The sequence below is a fragment of the Helicoverpa armigera genome, chromosome 12 (genome assembly GCF_030705265.1).
Source record: "Helicoverpa armigera isolate CAAS_96S chromosome 12, ASM3070526v1, whole genome shotgun sequence".
In the NCBI taxonomy this organism is placed as follows: Eukaryota; Metazoa; Arthropoda; class Insecta; order Lepidoptera; family Noctuidae; genus Helicoverpa; species Helicoverpa armigera.
Window position 1 is genome coordinate 11,736,875 of NC_087131.1, and position 21,122 is coordinate 11,757,996.

The window sequence follows — 21,122 nt, forward strand, 5'->3', positions numbered from 1 at the left end:
TAATCTCAAATTAAGTAAGTATTAACTAATTTAAAAGTGAAACTATACACAAAGTCATACAATATAGGAACGAATGACACACTATTGAGCAATCACAGCACTGTATCAGCCCCGGATCTAGGGGGGGGCAAGCCGGGGCCTGTGCCCCGGGCGGCAAATTCAGGGGGCGGCAAAATCAGGCGGCTGCCAAATTCACACTTCACGGACCAATGGATAACTCATCATTTATTTAACTTTGACCACGGAATAAATAATAGCACAAGTACAGCAATTTCATGGCCATATCAACTTGACCGATACCCTGCACCACTGCACGAACATTTACCTATTATTCACGAGGCGAAGTTTTAGCAAACTAAAAATGATTAAAAATTATTTGCGGTCATCTTTGAGCCAGGAACGCTTATCGCATATATTTATTTTTATTTTAAATCCTACATCACAGATTACTGTAATGGTTACCTACAGCGCCATCTTAACCTATGGTGCAGGGTGTTCGCTTGACCCGGGCGCCTTGCTCGGTCTCAGGGGCGCCGCGGGACGCCCCACCACCAGGAAATTTCGATGAAATCACACCCGTTTGATAAGGAAGTTCCACATTGTATCACGATACTGACAAGCAAAGTTCCTAAAAAAGTCGCCTTCGCTTTGTTTGATTGATCATTTTGATTATTTTTTTACTTTTAACATCCTCCAACTAAGTGAAAAATTCTTGCTCGCTACGCTCGCAGCTAAATGACAACGCGGCTGTTTTTCTAACATAATTCCCAGTTTAATTTGTGAGTCTTCAAACAAATAATTAAAAAAAACTCGCGCTCGCTACGCTCGCGGCTTCTCGTTGGTTTACAATGTCCTTGATATTTTTGTATCGCAGGCTCAAAAAATTTCGCGCTCGCTTCGCTCGCGCAATATTATACATGCATTGCCTTAATGACTTCAAAAGTCAAGTCCACGCTGCCTTACCTTTTATAAGTCAAATGTAGTAAAAAGAATATATTTATGGAGTCCTCAAAAACAAAAAAGTTTGCGCTTCCGCCTGCTTGTTACAGCGCTTTTTAAAACTAATTAACCTTTTGTGTCCCAAATTAAAAAAATTTGCGCGCTCGCTTCGCTCGCGCTACTTTTTGCAATTGTATCGTTCTGTCTCGACTTTCATAACTTAAACCGCCAACAGTTTGAGCCTACAATGAATTGGGCACATTTTTAAAGTATTTTACCTACCAAATAGTGCACTTCATTCGAACGTTCTTATTTATATTCCTTGTAACTACATGGTAACTACTCTAAGTACTTCAATACATAGGTGGCGCTTGGGTGATGATTGCAACCAGGCGCTACATGAGCTAGAGACGGCCCTGCCTGCCTACATATTGATAGCTAAAATTATATGGATGATAAAGGTGAAAATAAACATAAGTAGGTAGGCGGGCGGCATTTTGCAGATTTTGCCCCGCCTAAAAAAAAATGAAGATCCGGGGCTGCACTGTATGCAATGTCCCAAACAATTGAAGCAACAATTTTCATCACTTTTCTTCGTAACTTCATCACCAACGTGCATAGGTTCGAATCCATCACCTTTAAAGTTCGAATTTTGATCTTCAACTGCATCCAATCCCGGTTTGGTATAAACAAAATCTTGATTGTCCATGACGACAATGTCAACAGACTGGTCAATTCAATTCATTATTATATTTAGTGGCTTCTATGACGAAATTCTTTTGTTTTTTTCTCGCATAACCTTCTTGGATAATCATTTACTCATCACTTCATGTCAGTACACAATCGCAGCGCAGTTTTGCCGATCCAATAACTACATTTTGCCATAGGTACATCGATCATTTTATTGCAAAGGTTTTAAAAAACGAATAGGTAGTGACGTCCAGTTGCGCCCGCGCCGTCGGCATTACTAAAGCACGCGCTACTCAACAAACAGTTAACTGACAGTAGTTCCTATTGCTTGCTAATTAGTTAACGACGCGGCGCGGCGGCGACGTGCAGTGCATCATCGTAAGGAATAGAAATCTATCGTCATTTGAATTCCATACAGTTCCTATCTACCCATTTATGTATAGGTATTTACAATTAATTAATTCTCTGTTTACTACCTAGTAGTAAGCCTGCAGAATTTGCTAATCTCAGGGACCAGGTACCTTTTGCGTTTGCAAAAAAATCTTTTAATTGATCGAGCTATGCTACCGTAGGTTTCTATAAAGCATATTTTTATAGCGATATATTATTATCTACCTATCTACTTACCTCTATAAATCAAGGTGACCTGTAAGTAGTATTTACGTATTAATTATTTTCATAGTTCACCAACACACATGTCCAGCGCAGATATGACCAAATCCGCAGTTTAGGGGTGGCTTCTCCAGCAATGAACGTTTTTCAGTAGTGACGACAAGAAAGTTAACATGATCTTATTTAAATGAAGGGTCAGTGGGTCGTCTTAGGGGAGGCGCAACACAACAACCAGCCATATCTCGACAAACTGCAACATGCTATGAAAAAGTTAGCAGGCGTTGGGTAGTAAAATTATTTTTATAATCATGGTACTTGTTGTGTAAATATCTATGTAAATAACTAGGTACACTAAAATAAATACTTAGCAGTTTTTGAGTTTATCGTGAACAGACCGTATGACATGGCAAAGGCCTTTATCTATACTAATATATAAAGGGGAAAACTTTGTTTGGTTGTAATGGATAAACTCAAAAACTACTGGACAGATTTTAAATATTCTTTAACCATTAGAAAGCTATATTATCTGCGAGTAACATAGGCTCCATTTGATCCCGGTGCGGGAAGTAGCTCCCACGGGACGCGGGTGAAACCGCGGGAAAACGGCTAGTTGAGCTATACAGTAGTGGCACCTATGAGACTGTGTGTGAGGCTTTAAGTGGGATTAGTCTTGGAGATTTCGGGTTGGCATTGCACCTATTTACAAATCGTACAAAACTGATTTAGACTACCTAATATTCGCAAGTAGACGGTATGTAAGTAAAAACACAAAATCAATAAATAATAAAGCGTTTTCTCATTTAAGGTATATTTCTATAGACATTACTTTTGTAGGAAAAATGTAAATTAAAAAATTGATTCTCGAGATTTGTAAGTTTCAAAGGTATCTTCAGCTTCCGAAATGACATTAAATATTTTTCTCTTGACCGTGTACTGAAGCCATGTCGGGAACTGCTTTGTGGTCTCACACATACTTTCAAAGAAGGAGTCCAAAGGATGTTTATTCCGTTCCCCATACTGACAATTATTTCTATCCATGTCTATCATAATTTCTCCAATTTCATTATCAATTTTTCTTTTCTTGAACATATGTTCGTTTGGTAGGGTGGTCTCTATTTTATCGATGTGAGATTCCGGGGTTAAATTCAGTGTGTTTGAAGTAGACGGTTGTATTTCCGAGAAAGTGTTCACAGGTGACGAACAAGAGTCTTTGTCTTCATCGCTTGAAGCTGTTATGCATCTTCTTCTTTTCCTCGTTTTCATGTACGGGAGAAGGAATTCCATTATGTCAGCATATTTCCACTTGTTGCTAATTATTGCGTCTTGTCCGTTTGCTAAAGCCCGGGCTCTCTTTAAGGAGTCTCGGTGACTGTCCCGTAACTTTTTCCATTCTGCTTTTGCTGTTTTGACTGGAAATTAAAAAATCAATCAGTTTTTTTTAAAGGAACTCATAACAATGAAGCAAGTAAGTAAGTTTATCAAAAAGATAATTAATTTTATTCATATTCCATTTCAAATAAATTCCTAGGTATCACTGGCCTGCTAGTAAGTTTTAACAATTTAATTGATTGCGCAAAGAAAACGTTAATGTTAGAAATCTGTGTTTTTTAGATCATAACATGGCAGGTAGGTACAGTTACATACCACTGCCATTCATCATGTGCCTACTCTATGGGGCCAAAAGTCTTGAATCAATAACATTTAGGCAATACCAAGTATTGGAATAAAATTGGGTACCCGTCTAACCAGGAAATCTATAATTATTATACCTAAATTGGGAAAGTAGTGGAGCTATCCAGGTAATACTTACTATCTGGTATGTCTTTGCATTTTAATTCAGCGACAACTCGCTTCCACGCCGTATCTTTTTTTCTCATATCTCGATAGTCTTTACAGCCTGTATCCCACAAACAAGGCAGTTGTCGGATCATATCGATAAATTCCTCCATGGTTCACTGATTTCACCTCGCACTTTTTTCTATAAACCTACAGACATTATTTCAATCAGAATGTACTCACTACGTACAGCATACTTAAGTATTTAATTGTTAAAACGATTTATTTTATTTCTTCAATGTAATAATGTCGCTTTTATTCATCATATTTACTTATATTTCTTTATCTAAAACCTCCTAAAACAATAACAAACACAAAGTACTCAACGGTGACACTGACATTGACGTTACACAAACTGTCACCATTCGTAACAGAATAAAATAGATAGAAAGATATTCTCGATATCATTGATAAAGTGCTCTTTGAAAAGCTTATGCATGCAGCATGGCCAGCATGACATATACTTAATCACTGTAGAACCAAATTTAAAAGGTGTACACAACAAGTCACTAATTGACTTGTTGTGTTTATTTCATTATATAGCAGCCAAGTTCGATTCCAAAGTAAAAATTATATTTTAGACCATTTAAAAATTATTCTAGATTGCGCTCATTGACAAGTATGCCCAGCGCATATTGAATATAGGCAAATGCTCCTTTAGAGGAGGCAGCACTCCAGCAGTGGACGTTTTTATTCAATGACGACCAAGATAGTAGTACATACGGAAAACTGGAGCCTACAACAAGTTCATTCATAAATTCATAATAATTTATTTATGGTTTATTATTATTTTTGGTAGGTACTGCTGTCCCCGTTATTATCATGAAAGGATGTGCGAGATTGTTACTCATATTTTACAGATGATAAGAAGGGTTGGGCCCCAAAAGCTGTGTCTTTTCAGAATCACACACGACTGGTACCAAGCTATAAAAGTAACTGTTACTAGGTTTTTAGACGAAATTCAAAATTTTGCTCAATATTCTCTTCCGCCTTTTCTAGGTGTCGTAAGAAACTAGGCACTTAGGTAAAACAAGAAAATATACCATAAAAAATGATTTATCGAGGGGATTTATTGTTGACACTTATTGTGCTTGACAACAAATTAAGTTCCGATGAATCAAACTTTGATAACAACTTGGGCACGTTGATTTGCGCAAAATCACAATATTCGTCATTGTCATCTCTCGTCTCGTCTCTCGTTGGACGTGCGACAGGATGGGGGCTCCAGAGTTGATTCGTTTCATAGTGTTGTTACAGCTTGTCAAAGGGTACTTAGCATCGGATGGAATATGCACCACTACTGTTATGTAAGTGGCTTCTGGCCTTTCAATTATTTCTGAAAATACTTCCAAATTATTAGGTACATTTTTTATGTTATCATTTGCCCCAAACTAGTGAAAGCCTGTATCTTGGGCGCTTATTTAGACAGGCTTTACCAATACAATTTAAACAAAATATTTTGCTTTAAATTATATTTTCGGTTGGGCTTTTTCTCCCGAAGTTTTTTTTAACAAACAGATTAATTTAATTAAGTAGGTACTTAAAATAGCGCACGTTGTCTGCAATTCTGTAACTATTTAATTTTTTCATGAAAATCGCTTCAGATTTTAAGCATTAAGTTAACCATCATCGTCTGGTGTCTGGCTTCTGCCCGTTCTTCTTCTACCCGTAACGACTGCCAAGGATGTTCAATGACAGCCGGGACCTACAGTTTAACGTACCATCTGAAACACAGTCATTGGTGTCCAAGACATACTTAGGAAATACCTACATAAAAACTCAGAAAGTTGTATTCGTAATTGCCTGACTTTGGAATTGAGAGCTGGTAGTCGTGGGCTTTACCGACCAAGCCACCACTACACCTATGTATAGTTATAGTGGTAATAATACCTATGTATTTACATTACTTTATTATCTCTGTGGGTCCCCGTATGTACTTACTTATTTTTTATTATTATTTGTTAACAGGAAGACATTTCGTAATCGCTACAGTTACGTGGAATCATATCGGAGATACGTGGACAAAGACTGTTGGTTTTGTTTTGAAGATCATGAATGGAGAACTTTCACCCAAGTCGCGTATTATACCAAGAGTGTAAGTTCAATAATTTGGTATACAAATGTAAGGTAACGTTAAATGCACAAACCCTGAAAATAGTTTGATCCGAACAGTGAGCAAAATCAATTAAACAACTTTCAAAAAATCTTTATAAAAAATATTGCCAAGTTTAGTTATTATTTAACACGTGAAACGAACGAACTCGCGAAGAAGCGTCGAGTCCGTCGCGGGTTGCTGATTTCAGACTTTTCAGCCCAGGTTTCCTCAAGATGTTTTCCTTTACCTTTTGATCAGTCATTGTTATCTATGATATACCTACGATTACATAGAAAGTACCTACCTACGAAGAAACTTAGAAAAGCGACATTGGTACCTGTCTGACCTGGAATCGAACCTAGACACTCATTCTTGAGTGGTGCTTTACCCACTAGGCAATTTTATTTAATACTCGTCGAAATAAAATTACCATCCTGTGTAAGACTTACTGTGGCCCTAGAACTTGAATATGTCTATCCTACATAATGGGTATGATTGGGTTTTACCCAAATCAATTAAATTATGACACGCCCTTCCGTTCCATGTGTAGGTGCCTATCTGCTCACACGTGCTTCCGTTTCGCCTACAATATGAAATAGATCATCCGAGGAACATCCAGGATCATCATCTACATTAAATATATTAGCTACTGGGTATACCTACTAGCTGCAGGCCTTACTATATGAAACTGCAAATTATGTTAAAACAAATTCAAACTTATTTAATCTCTTATCAATTATTTCATATTTTCGGAGAGATAATAATAAACTAATAATACGTCCACGGCCGATTTCGGTCACGGCGGCTGTTCTTTTGAAAGGAGACCAGCCAGCTGCGCAAGACATATTATAGTGCACAAGCATTTGCGTAGACACAGGTGCACTTATTCCTTCACTCTCGTAACCCGATGGGACGGCAATCCGACAAGACCGGAAAGAGATCAGGCGCAGGACCGACATTAACGTGATATCCGATTCACGGATGAATCGATCACCAACTTCCAGACTACGGGCTGCTTTGTGAAAGTTTATAAAACCCACAAAGCGATTTCGGCCCGACCCGGGAATCGAACCCGAGACCTCAGTCATAGCAGTGGCTCTTGCGACCACTAGACCAACGAGGCAGTCAATAATAAACCACTTATGTATAGTTCAAACAAATACAGCTTTAGCTTTAGCTAACTTTTCAAAGTGCACAAACGAGCAAAAACTAACAAGAAGCCTTCGTGGCTTCTGGAAGCCTACGAAATGTTTTCTGGTTTGGGTGCCTCAATGAAAGAATTAATCGATCAATGATATTTAATCGCGAGCGTAGCGAACGCGAATTTTTGTTTGGAGTTTGGAGATACAAAATGTTAAAATGTCTTCAAAATTGACAGGCTACGATCGAAGAAAGGGCGATTTTTTATATAATAACTTATGTTCTGCCATGTTAAAATATTTTTATTATTTATTTGTTTAAGGGGGGCAATTGCCCTCCCTACCCCTCCCTCGCTACGCCACTGCATAACATTAGAATTCACTCCTAAGCATGGTAGATAAACTTCATAACTACAAGCTATTGATTTGCATCCCTGCCACAGGGGGCTAGCTGGTATGTGCTGCTTTTTTGTTCTTGTAATTTAATAGTATTTCAGAACTAACCCAATTTTATGAATGAAATGTATGAATGATCATTGCGTATGCTTTGTGTGAAAGCGCAGCACGGTTGTAAGGCTAGTCTAGCAACTCTCGCGCACAGTTTAAATACAGCTGGGTAACACTGATAGATCTCCGTAAATAAAAAAAAACGTACCAATTTTATTAAGATTTGCGTCGAGAATCATTAGCATAATTATGGAATTTGGGACAGATGCAAATCAAAAGCTTATAAAATAAATGTTTCTTTCAGCCTATTGGGCACGCTCTTAGTCGATGGGGACGAATTTTTATATGCTTTTTAGTTGTAGGTTTTTTTAACTACCATAGTTTTAATTAAAATATAAATATTTCTAAAAGTGGTGTTAATATTTTTTTATATTGTAAGACATAAATATCTCATTCGTATTTTTCAGCATCAATACGCGAGTACAGAAAAGGTCTGCTGCTCTGGTTACATACGCAATCACGAATACAATACGTGAGTAACATTTTTGAAATTAAAATACATATTATATTAAGTACCTACCTATAATTCAATCTATTAGACTGCCAACCATTCAACTCCTGACCGATAATATCGGCGAGGAGGCGAAACAATAGTTTACTTTGTCTACAAACAGCTTAAACAGCACTTATGCGCAAAAGCGTTTACCTACTGCATGGAAACAATTTTCTATTGAATAAAACTTACTACTGTAGGTATACGTGAATACCTCAATGAAACAATAGTTTCATTATTAGTTTGTACTGTGTATTATTGTTGTGTGTTAATATACTGGTACTCAGCTGTATCCCGTTAGACTGGAAGTCGACTCCAACAAAGCTGGAAAATGATGATGAGTTTACCTGCCTAACTTGATTCGTATTTATTTCTTATTGATCATAGCAGTTAAGGACTCTTATTTCGAAAATAGCTATTCGCGTCCAATGGAAATTTCGAGAAAGATTTGTCGAGGAAAAACTTGAGATAACTTTTTTATCCAAACGTAATCTTAAACCTTCTTCGATAAATGGACTATCTAATACTGACAGAAATTTTTTAATTTGTACAGTATTTATTTCCTGAAATTAATGCGTTTAAATATGTAAGCTTGCTAATACTACTGTATATTTTATTATTGCAGACTCGTGTGCGAACCAGAATGCCAGAATCCCTGTGTAAACGGAGAATGCATAGCCCCTGAAAAATGCGAATGCAAAAAGGGTTATGTCAAATTAGATCAATATAGCTGCAAGCCGTTCTGCTCAAATGGCTGTCCCCATGGTAGTTGTGTTGCACCCGAAACTTGTAACTGTGACTCTGGATGGCAAATGGTTCAATCGAAAAGTTCTGGGGATAAATCATGCCAGCCAGTATGTTCAAAGCCCTGTGTTAATGGAAGTTGCATAGCCCCTGAAAAATGCGAATGCAAAAAGGGTTATGTCAAGTTAGATCAATATAGCTGCAAGCCGTTCTGCTCAAGTGGCTGTCCCCATGGTAGTTGTGTTGCACCCGAAACTTGTAACTGTGACTCTGGATGGCAAATGGTTCAATCGAAAAGTTCTGGGGATAAATCATGCCAGCCAGTATGTTCAAAGCCCTGTGTTAATGGAAGTTGTATAGCCCCTGAAAAATGCGAATGCAAAAAGGGTTATATCAAGTTAGATAACTATAGCTGCAAGCCTTTCTGCTCAAGTGGCTGTCCCCATGGTAGTTGTGTTGCACCCGAAATATGTGTCTGTGACCCAGGATGGCAAATGGTTCAGTCGAAAAGTTCTGGGGATAAGTCTTGCCAGCCAGTATGTTCAAAGCCCTGTGTTAATGGAAGTTGTATAGCCCCTGAAAAATGCGAATGCAAAAAGGGTTATGTCAAGTTAGATGACTATAGCTGCAAGCCGTTCTGCTCAAGTGGCTGTCCCCATGGTAGTTGTGTTGCACCCGAAACTTGTGTCTGTAATCCAAGATGGCAAATGGTTCAATCGAAAAGCTCTGGGGATAAGTCTTGCCAGCCAGTATGTTCAAAGCCCTGTGTTAATGGAAGTTGTATAGCCCCTGAAAAATGCGAATGCAAAGAGGGCTATGTTCAGTCAGACACTTACAACTGCAAGCCTTTCTGCTCCAGTCGATGTCCCCACGGCAGATGTATTGCACCAGAAATATGTGTCTGTGACCCAGGATGGCAAATGGTTCAATCGAAAAGTTCTGGGGATAAGTCTTGCCAGCCTATTTGCTCAAATCCCTGTGTTAATGGAAGTTGCATAGCCCCAGAAAAATGCGAATGCAAAAAGGGTTATGTCAAGTTAGATAACTATAGCTGCAAGCCGTTCTGCTCAAGTGGCTGTCCCCATGGTAGTTGTGTTGCACCCGAAACTTGTAACTGTGACTCTGGATGGCAAATGGTTCAATCGAATGGGTCCATGGATAAGTCTTGCCAGCCTATTTGCCCAAAACCTTGTGTAAATGGGACGTGCGTAGGCCCTGATAAATGCGAATGCAAAAAGGGTTATGTCAGGTTAGATAACTACAGCTGTGGACCATTTTGTTCCAGTCGATGTCCCCATGGTAGTTGTGTTGCTCCAGAAATATGCAGCTGTGACCCAGGATGGCAAATGGTTCAATCGAAAAGTTCTGGGGATAAGTCTTGCCAGCCTATTTGCTCAAACCCCTGCGTTAATGGGACATGCATAGCCCCTGAAAAATGCGAATGCAAAGAGGGCTACGTTCAGTCAGAATCCTACAGCTGCAAGCCTTTCTGCTCCAGTCGATGTCCCCACGGCAGCTGTGTTGCCCCAGATGTATGTGTCTGTGACAAAGGATGGGAAATGGTGCAATCGAAAAGTTCTGGGGATAAATCGTGCAAATCAGTATGTTCAAAGCCCTGTGTTAATGGGACATGCATAGCCCCTGAAAAATGCGAATGCAAAGAGGGCTACGTTCAGTCAGACACCTACAACTGCAAGCCTTTCTGCTCCAGTCTTTGTCCCCACGGCAGCTGTGTTGCCCCAGAAATATGCAGCTGTGACCCAGGATGGCAAATGGTTCAATCAAAAGGTACTGTGGATAAGTCTTGCCAGCCTATTTGCTCAAAACCCTGTGTAAATGGGACGTGCGTAGGGCCTGAAATATGCGAATGCAAAGAGGGTTATGTCAAGTCAGAAAACTACAGCTGTGGACCATTCTGCTCTAGTAAATGTTTGCATGGAACTTGTGTTGCTCCAGAAACTTGTGTCTGTGACTCAGGATGGCAAACGGTTCAATCGAATGGCTCTGTGGATAAATCTTGCCAGCCGATGTGTTCAAAGCCCTGTGAGAATGGAACATGTGTGGCCCCAGAGACTTGTGAATGTCTCCCTGGTTATATGAAGCTAGGTTATATTTGTCAGCCGGACTGTGGAGATCGGTGTCTGAATGGTGTCTGCACGAGTCCTGGTATTTGTTCGTGCAATCCGGGATGGTACAAAAGTGACTTCAATGGTACGTGCGTGGCAGATACGCCAGAAGTTGGTGCAAGTGAGGAAAACTGGTGAGTTGTTGCACATAAATTATTATGATGCAATATAAACACTGTTCGACTGTAATACATTGTTTTTTAAGTCGTTCTGCCCTCGAGTATTTGGCTGTCACTGATGATCACATTTCGTTTACTTGTAGCTGCCCTTGTAACGCGTTTTTGAAATAATTTCACAATATTGTAATCTTTATCTTTTCTGCCTAAAGTCAATGAGCATTGTTTTCAGGGTGCTGTCTAACTGGATATACATCTTAGCTGTTGTAGGCCCCGTTTTGTTGGTGGTTGTCATGGCGTGTCTTATAATATATTTCAAAAGGAAGAACTCCAAGATTGGTAAGTTGTCACACACACAAATCAATTGATCATTTTTCCCTCAGGACTGAGAATTTTGGAAAAGAAATGAGAGATGAGGGATGGGAAGGGAGAAACTTTTCACAACGATTAGATAGTTTTGTATTTCTATACACCTACTCTTGTTTGTTTATCTACCTACCATATATTCCCGGTCATTACTTATTCTTTTCAGATGAATCCGTGGAACTTCCAGCTCAAGAAATAAAGTCAAAATTTATAAGTAAGAAGAGACAGGCGTACAACATTAGCAGTCAAAATTCAGAGCTTTAACATTTATAATATACTAATTTATAGTCTATAATTTAATTGTAAAAATGTAATCTGTAGATTAAGATCTACCAGCAGTTTGACATTCTTCCTAATAGAACTACTCCCCAAGATAAAAATATTCAGCAGAGGACGGTATGATGAAGAGTCTGACATATATGTTAATAATTTGTTTATAAATGTTTGATTTATTAATAAAAACAAAAGCATATAATCTTAGAATTCTTATAAAATCATACAAAAAATGTATACAAATAAAACAAATAAAAACGTAAACATAGTATGTATATTAAAAACTAAAAATAGGCCAAATTGTATTACTGCAGCAGTGTTCTTGTATAGTTCGATATAGGTATCTTCCTCTCCTACTTTGTTCCTAAATTATTTGGGGTTAGCGCAACATGTTATCAGCTTCCCCTCTGTCAGCCGCCATACCAACATCCAGTCCCTTCTTATTTATATCATCTTTCAAGCAATCAATCCATCTTATCATCAGTCAACCTGTGCCTCTCCATGCAGTCACATTCACGCGTTGCTTGTGTTTCATACCTTCTAATCTGACCTCCATTTCTTTTCTGCCACTGGTTGTCATTACTTTCTCCATATACCTACTCATTCTGCACTTTATCTGTCTAGGTTGCCTATTATTGCCTTAAATCCATCTCAACATTCTCATCTCTGCTACATGTTCTCTTTTCATAGATCTGACGTTGTTAAAATTAAATGTTATTGTTTTTAAATATTAGACGTAATACAGATATTGTTACAGTAAACTTAATGTTGTTTTATTTTTCCTTCCGAGTTGTTCCAGGCACTAATATCTGTATCTAGTATTAAACAAGAATGTTTGAAAATTGGTTAAGAAGAATTTCGGATCTTCATCGGCATCGCAAGTAGTTACAATGGTTTTTATGTCAATACGATAACCGAGTTGCCACGAATGATTTTTGGATTTACGTATCTTACTATTATTAATAATTATAATGGATTAATAATTATTTATCAGATTATGTCAGAAAAAGTCGTGGTGGCCTAGTGGGCAAAGAACCAACCTCTCAAGTATTAGGGCGCGGGTTCGGTTCCAGTTCAGGCAAGTACCACTGCAACTTTTCTAAGTTTGTATGTAGTTTCTAAGTATATCTTAGACACCAATGACTGTGTTTCGGATGGCACGTTAAACTGTAGGTCCCGGCAGTCATTGAACATCCTTGACAGTCGTTACGGGTAGTCAGAATCCAGTAAGTCTGACACCAGTCTAACCAAGGGGTATTGGGTTGCCCGAGTGTAGTAACTGGGTTGAGAAGGTCAGATAGGGTAGTCGCTCCTTGTATAAAAAGTTAGTTGATATCAACTTACTTTTTCCTCCTTAAATTTTTTTAAACAGGATCTTTGGGGACGGTCATTGATGGTGTTTTATTATAGTCTGTTTTTTAATCTCGTAGACTAAATTGACACTTGCTTTTCTATAGATTTATCACTAGGGATGTTGTTGAAGTCGATGTTTTGGGGGAGTTAATACCTAATGCTGGACTATTTCCCATACGTCATTGATTATGTTGTTTAATCCATTATCGTCTTCCTGTTGGAACCCGGCAGCGAGCATGCAAGGTCAACCGTGGTTCCGTACCTACATAACTTTAACGTTAATTTATTTTGAGAAATGTTCTTATATAAATTTTTATTATTTATAAAAAAATATTGTGGTTAAAACATCAGCTTCCGAAGTAAGTACTAAAACTAACTAGTCGTTCGGCTTCCTTGTCAAATCAAAACTTTCAAAGATTTGTCTCGATTAATTGTTGATTTTATTTTGAAAGTAATGGATGGGGTTCCATAGAAGGCGTGTAAGAGCAGAGCTAGTAACGTTCCTCGTCCCCCGAATACCCACATTTGGCATGCTTTTTTCTTTAAATACCTATTTGGCGTTATGGCATCTCCGCTAGTCAGTTTGTTCTAACATGCCCTTACCAAACTAGAGCGTATCGTAATTTTGAAACATTTGTTCTACGGATCCCTAAAACTGTAAATATGCAGGATGCAACATATTTGATAAGGCTTTGATTGTTTATTTAAATCCAAATAATTCAGTATCAGTGGCGCTACAGAGATAGAACGATGTTCTTGATAATTTTAACTGTTTTTTTACAATTGTTAAATGTTCTTAATGCAGAGAATAAAGTTTGCTCCGAGGCAGAAGGGTGCGTATATCTTGAGTTATTCTTCTTCTTCATTTTCGGTGTCATGTTTATTCATCAGCACTTCTTCTTTTCACAAAACTAGGAAGTGACAAAAAGGGGGGCGTTTTTGGGGTGTCGTCCAATGTAATTGACGTGGAAAAAATGCTAATTTACAATTAAAGAGTAATAAATTGCTACTACAATTAATACATGCCTTATTGCAATTAATACATTTCGTTCATCTAGTCCAGTAGTTCCCAAACTTATTTTTCTCGTGGACCACTTACAAAATATTACTGGTTTCGGTGGACCCCCTGCTGCTACATTTCTACCACATTCTTAAAGACGCCAAAAAATAAAAATGGTGTCACTTCTGAGTTCTGTCCCTATATTCCGATATGTAAAATAAAAACGAAAAAATGGTACATTTAATATCACTTTATTTCTTAAAAGAATAGAATTACAAGAAAAAAATATTAAGGTAATATAGGTTCAGGTCATAATTTTAATTAATGGGAAGGATGTATCTGGTGGAGTGTCAGCAAACGATCAATGTCTGGCTTTATTTTTGTGAGCAATAACCGCAAATCCCCCCGCTCTGTGATGTTTAATTTGCTCCTTTTTTTTGTTAAGAGGTTTGTAACGGCACTAAAACTCCTTTCGACAAGGTATGACGAGGGAAAAGCTATTAAAAATTTTGTTTTATAAAATTTTTCTCACAACTTTTTTTCCAAATTCCGCCTTTTTTTCGAAATTCCGGAAACAAATGAATGCGTTTGCCTTTGGCATCAAGTATTTATAGTGGTGATCAAGTTCATATCTGAACAAGCATTAAGCATTGTCGGGCGGATAGCGCTTTGCATGTCTGTACCTACACGAAATTGTACGTAATATCTAATACGCAAGTTTGGACAAGTAACAGTCGCTTGCCTTATTAAAATATTATCTGCTTAGATAGGTACTTAAAAAAATGTAGGTAGGCTCTTATAAAAACTATGCTTACATTTTTGCTCTTTACTATCAAAAGCAGATACATTTTCGTGGACCCCCATTAACATCTTATGGACCCCCATTTTTTGTTCACGCCTACGTAGACCCCCAGCAAGTCTCCCGTGGACCCCTGGGGGTCCACCTGGACCACTTTGGGAATCACTGAAGTGACGACCACGACCATAGACTAAATTTTAGTCTATGGTCGTGGTCGTCACTTCAGGTGTAGCTCAAACTTGACTCTCCTCTGATTGCCGTTTTTATGTACCATTTACTCCCCCTTTTTTCTGAGCAGTCCACCTCATGGGCGATATTCCTCGTTTAAAAACCACTTATTTTCCGGTGGCCAGGATAAGTTAAAAAAAAATATTTCACCTGCTTGTTGTACCATCAAAACGTTTTTCAAATAATTACAGGTTTGCGTGGGAAAATACTTAGATGTGTTCAAACTAGCTTTCACCGGAGGTTTCACCCGTGTCAATGGAAACTACTTCTCGCACTTAGATAAAAAATAGCCTAAAAGCTCTTTAGCCTTTCTCGTTTTGAGATTGTTGAAACAAACATATTCTTTAGCTTTATAACAATCGTAAATCATAGGTGTGTCACCTGTGGTATACCTATGAGGTATGATATTATATCCAGTGTTCTTGAGTCATATTTTGTAGTAATAACACCATGAAAACGCTTAACCCTTTAATGAACTTGAAGATAATATTATGCTGAATGTTTAAATATAAACAAAATTATCGGACATGAACGGGTTAATACGCAATTATCATTGCCGTCATGAGAAATATCCGGTGTTTGCGATTTTATATTAAAACTTGTGTAAATAAAATAGCAGTGTTTTCCCAATATTTTTAGTTGACCTTAGTATATATTTCGATCAAAATGGAAAATATTATCTGAAGATCGCGCTGATCTTACCACTGGGTCTTTGAAAAATATTTCACTGTAAGATACATGGGCTTTCTATTACATGGGCTAGGTACATTTGTATATGTTAAGAAATTCTAAAGACTACTTTTTATCCAGATGCTTGAACTGGTTCCCACTGGTCTCGGGCACTCTCGGGTGTAACCGCTGGCGGAAGCATGTTTTTATTTTTGTGTCGTCGTTATACCGATATGATGACACGATATGATTTTGTTTATTTTTGTTGTTGTATTTATTATTGCCATTCACATAATTACAAAATTATGTTTCAGGGGGTACCGTAATTCATACGAAACGTACAGGGCGACAATGGAGGTTTGGGTGCCAGACCGAAGCTGTACGGGCAGTGATTGTAAAAAAGTAAAACGAGTCTACACTTATATAGCAGGCCATAATGTTACAGTAAGTCTCACTTTTCCTACTTTGGGGTCAATGCGTGCTTTCTATCTACATTATTATCAATCCTTAAATTAAAATATTTGCTTATTTTTCTTTCAGAAATTTGTGACGTCATTGAAATTGTCCTGCTGCTCGGGTTATGAGAGAGATACTACTTATTCCACGTAAGTAAAAATAGTCCTGCATAATTGGTCAAATTATAATACAGCAAAATAATATAATTGCGGTTATTTCCAGACTGGTCTGTAAACCAAAATGCTCGAAGGTCTGCATTCATGGCGAGTGCAAAGGTCCAGAGAAGTGCCTTTGTTACAAAGGCTATACGTTGGACCCTGCAAACCAGTACAACTGCCTGCCTCACTGCAGCACACCATGTGGAAGAAATGGCACTTGCGTTGCTCCAGACAAATGCCAATGTGACAGAGGGTACAGAACTAACAAGAACGGTACTTGTGAACCAGTTTGCAATCCGCCTTGTGTTAACAGCCTCTGCGTAGCCCCAGATACGTGCAAGCGTTGCACGGATGGATGTGATCACGGCACTTGCGTTGACAATGTCTGTGTTTGTGACCGAGGCTGGAAAATATCTGGCGACAAAACCTGTCAACCTGTATGTTCAAGCACCTGTATAAACAGCAACTGTGTAGAACCAGAGCACTGTCAGTGTCTTAAAGGATATGTAAAGTCTAGCACGAATAGCTGCAAACCTTACTGCTCCGGCGGCTGTCCTCACGGAAGTTGTGTAGCACCCGAAACTTGTGTCTGCGACGCAGGATGGCAAATGGTCCAATCTCCTTCTAAGGTCAAATCCTGCCAACCAATTTGCAGCAAGCCATGTGTCAATGGCACATGTGTTGCGCCAGATACCTGTGAATGTCTGCCCGGCTACGAAAAGTCAGATGTAAATAATATTTGTGTACCTTACTGTTCAGATTCGTGTCAAAATGGCACTTGCGTGAGTCCGCACACTTGCCTTTGCTATCCAGGGTGGGAGATGAGACCCACTCATGACATCATGAATGAGACTTGTGTACCTGTATGCAGCAAGCCTTGCGTCAATGGGACTTGTGTATCTCCAGACACTTGTGAATGCCTCGATGGCTATGTAGAATCTGAGACTAACGTTTGTAAGCCACACTGTGAAAATGGATGTCCAAATGGTACCTGCGTCGAACCCGGCTCCTGTGTCTGTGATTCGGGATGGTACAAAACTAGTAACGGGACGTGCATGAAGGATGAGACTTCTAAAGATAAAAGTAAAGGTGTTGAAAACAAGTAAGTGAATATTGTCAAAGTCTTATTCTATGCGCTTCATGGTATTTGATGAACTGAACTACTTTAAATGTTTGTTTTCAGAGGGTCTTCTGCCTGGGTGTATGTTCTAGTCACACTACTTATTGCTGTTCTGGTGGCAGCACTAGTTGTGTACTTCAGACGGGTCAGAAGGTACCAAACTCTTGAAGACGGTGAGTTTCCTCACTTATTATATATATTTATCAAAAACATATTTTTTTCCTTGATTAGATAATCAAATGACGTAGGTAGCTAACATTACCTAATTCAATGAAATTGTAGGTTCACACCTGTTGTGGTTTAATCTAAAGTAAGAACATAAATCATCTTATCCCACTAATAATATAAATGAGAAAGTTTGTAAGGATATTTGCAGGTAGTTAGTAGTACAGTGTTAGTAATACCCACGGAAGAAACTATTAAATCGAATTTAATGAAACTTGAAAGTAGTATAGTAGATTTTAAAATATTTTTGGCGTTCATAAGTGCTTGTATAATAAAAGCCTAAATGAAAAAAAATGATTTGACTTTGACTTTGAAAAAGTAAGATTTCAAAAAAATTTGCATCGATTTAAACTACATCCAACATATTTTCCCGTTAACAATGCATTATGTATGATGATTAATATTTTTTTTTATTAATTTCAGATGGAACCGTGATACTACCGTCTCAAGAAGGAAATACATCAACATTGTTACATAGGCACCGAGGTAGCTACGACATTACTAAAAACTCTGAACTGTAATTAATTAATTAAATAAATCTAAGTAATTTCTGTGATTATTTTTTTTATTTTTTTATAAGTATTATTTTCTCCTAATCTTTTGGTCCAATTGAGTAGACACATAAGAGCTGCGGGTTGTTCGAAAGAGATACCGCGGCCCTGGTACATAAAAGGCCTACGACGGAACTCGACGGTTTTTAGTCAGTAAAAGTCTGACACTCCCTCACCGCTGCTAACCCACAGCGGGAGGGGTCATTTGATGATTTTTGACGTCGTTAAAAAAAAAGTCGACACATAAGAGGTAACCAATCTTGACAGGACTATTGAAACAAATCAATATTATTTAATAATGAAACTCATCCTCCGAGCCTTTTTCCCAATCATGTTGGGGTCGGCTTCCAGTCTAACCGGATTCAGCTGAGTACCAGTGCTTTACAAGAAGCGACTGCCTATCTGACCTCCTCAACCCAGTTACCCGGGCAACCCGATACCCCTTGGTTAGACTGGTGTCAGACTTACTGGCTTCTGACTACCCGTAACGACTGCCAAGGATGTTCAATGACAGCCGGGACCTACAGTTTAACGTGCCATCCGAAACACAGCCAATGGTGTCTAAGATATACTTAGAAAGTACATACAAACTTAGAAAAGTTGCATTGGTACTTGCCTGACCTGGGATCGAACCCGCGCCCTCATACTCGAGAGGTTGGTCCTTTACCCACTAGGCCACCACGACTTTTAATAATGAAACTACTGCTTAAAATAATAATTCAATTGATAAAGTAATTGTTATAGTTGTATTTATATTATGGCTTCATTATATTACATAGTTTAAAGAAAGTCATATCAAGATTTTTTTGATTTACCTACTTTTTATATTCCTATCCCAATTTGTGGTCCCAATAGGAGTACCTACATAAAAAATAATGCTTGAAAGTGACTCAGAATTTCTCAAATCCACCTGCTGGCCTCTCATCCATCCTTCGAGCCTTTTTCCAACTATGCTGGGGATGGCTTCCAGTCTAACTGGACGCAACTGAATACCAGTGTTTTACAAAGAACGACTGCATATCTGGCCTCCTCAACCCAGTTACCCGGACTACCTGATACCCCTAGGTAAGTCTGGTTATAAGATTTACTGGCTTCTGACTACCCGTAACGACAATTGCCAAGCATGTTCAATGACAGCCGGGACCTACAGTTTAAAGTGCCATCCGAAACACAGTCATTGGTGTCTAAGACCTGGAATCGAACCCGCGCCCTCATACTTGAGAGGTTGGTTCTTTGCCCACTAGGCCAATACGACTTTTTTATTTCATTGGCCTCTATTGTGGAATTATACGACTGCTACTGAGTTGCATTTATGGACTTTACGCTTTAGGTGGCAACCTCCCAGGCAGGGCAACACCGCCAACTTCCAGACTTCGGTCTGCTTTGTGACCGTTTCTAAAATTTAGTAAGCAATTTCGGCTCGAATCAAACCCGAGATCCCGTGCAGAGCGCAACTCGCTGTGCAACTAGTATAATAATAATAATAACGGCGTCCACGGCCAAATCCGGCCACGGCCGCTGTTCTCATTTAAGGAGATCAACCAGCTGCGCAGGACATACATTATAGTGCACAAGCATTTCAAAACCCGGTGGTCCCACCGGGTTTTCAGGGCAATCCGACACGACCGGAAAGAGATCAGGCGCAGAGGCAGGCAACTAGTATACCAACAAGGTGCCCTTGAAAGTGATAGAGGATACGAAAAGTGAGTGGTATGTAGATACAATGTGATTGAAAAATGAGGATCATGTTGTGAGGAAGGGTTTGAGCATGAACGTGGATGCCACCAAGTTCCATCATAATGTTATTCGATGCATCTAGCAAAAGCACCATATAATAAAGTTTAAACATTGAAACAATCATATAAACTTCTTTGGTAGTAGTTACGGATAGTCAGAATCCAGGAAGTCTTACCGCCAGTCGTACCTAGGGGTATTGGGTTGCCCGGGTAACTGGGTTGAGGAGGTCAGATAGGCAGTCGTTCTTTGTAAAACACTGGTATTCAGTTTCGTCCGGATAGACTGGAAGCCGACCCCAGCATAGTTGGGAAAAGCCTAGGTAGATAAAGTAAGACTTTGTAATAGGGACACCCTCAGGATGTTTTTAACAACTATAGCCCGATAGTTATAGTTTCGGGTACCTTGTATTAGTCATGTTTCCTGAAGCTTCGCGATTAGGGCCAAATCCACTATCTCCATAGTCATCCTGTTAAAAACCCAGCTAAGACCGTTTCATGATGATTTTATTCGTGGTTCCGTACCTAGTAGGTATCTTATTTAAAAGTTGTTACAATAATTTATGGCAATAATATTATTATTTACATCTGTACATAAAATAATAATTAGATCCATAACCATGTACGTACATACATTACAAGTAAACCAAATTCAGATACAATACTTTACTTTAGATGAGTTCTTATGTCTACTATGAGCACACCAGTCAGTCTAAAGATGTGAAATAAATAGATACCTGTATTTTTATCTCACATGCATACTTGAGACCTTCCTGAAAGTATGGTCCATACTGTTCCGCATATGATGTGTAGGAATCTGTCAACCAATCTGTATAAACCTCTCTGCGTGTGTCTCTACGAAAACTTAGGTCATGTTGTATAATGGCTGATCGT

At 38.7% G+C, this 21,122-nt stretch overlaps 1 protein-coding gene and 1 long non-coding RNA gene across 2 annotated transcripts; one reads left to right on the forward strand and one right to left on the reverse strand.

Moving 5' to 3' along the window:
• Window positions 1–3,032: 3,032 nt before the first annotated feature.
• On the reverse strand, window positions 3,033–4,413 carry LOC126054256 (uncharacterized). Its single transcript, XR_010277012.1, has 2 exons — window positions 4,052–4,413; window positions 3,033–3,650 (listed from the first exon to the last, which is right to left on the reverse strand). It is a non-coding gene; the product is annotated as an uncharacterized LOC126054256 (long non-coding RNA).
• An 812-nt stretch (window positions 4,414–5,225) lies between these two features.
• On the forward strand, window positions 5,226–18,500 carry LOC110381906 (multiple epidermal growth factor-like domains protein 10). Its single transcript, XM_064037274.1, has 13 exons — window positions 5,226–5,384; window positions 6,046–6,172; window positions 8,226–8,290; window positions 8,937–11,315; window positions 11,530–11,636; window positions 11,830–11,924; window positions 11,985–12,059; window positions 13,998–14,122; window positions 16,300–16,429; window positions 16,526–16,590; window positions 16,664–17,701; window positions 17,783–17,892; window positions 18,368–18,500. The coding sequence occupies exons 1-13, from the start codon at window positions 5,293–5,295 to the stop codon at window positions 18,463–18,465; spliced, it is 4,506 nt and encodes a 1,501-aa protein (XP_063893344.1). The 5' UTR covers window positions 5,226–5,292; the 3' UTR covers window positions 18,466–18,500.
• Window positions 18,501–21,122: the final 2,622 nt, after the last annotated feature.

Excerpts from the sequence above, each read along its gene's own strand:
- LOC110381906 (XM_064037274.1), top strand. The coding sequence starts at position 5,293 with ATGGGGGCTCCAGAGTTGATTCGTTTCATAGTGTTGTTACAGCTTGTC. Across the intron at positions 11,316-11,529 it reads GGTGCAAGTGAGGAAAACTG|GGTGCTGTCTAACTGGATAT; the intron begins GTGAGTTGTTGC and ends CATTGTTTTCAG. Across the intron at positions 17,893-18,367 it reads GTACCAAACTCTTGAAGACG|ATGGAACCGTGATACTACCG; the intron begins GTGAGTTTCCTC and ends TATTAATTTCAG.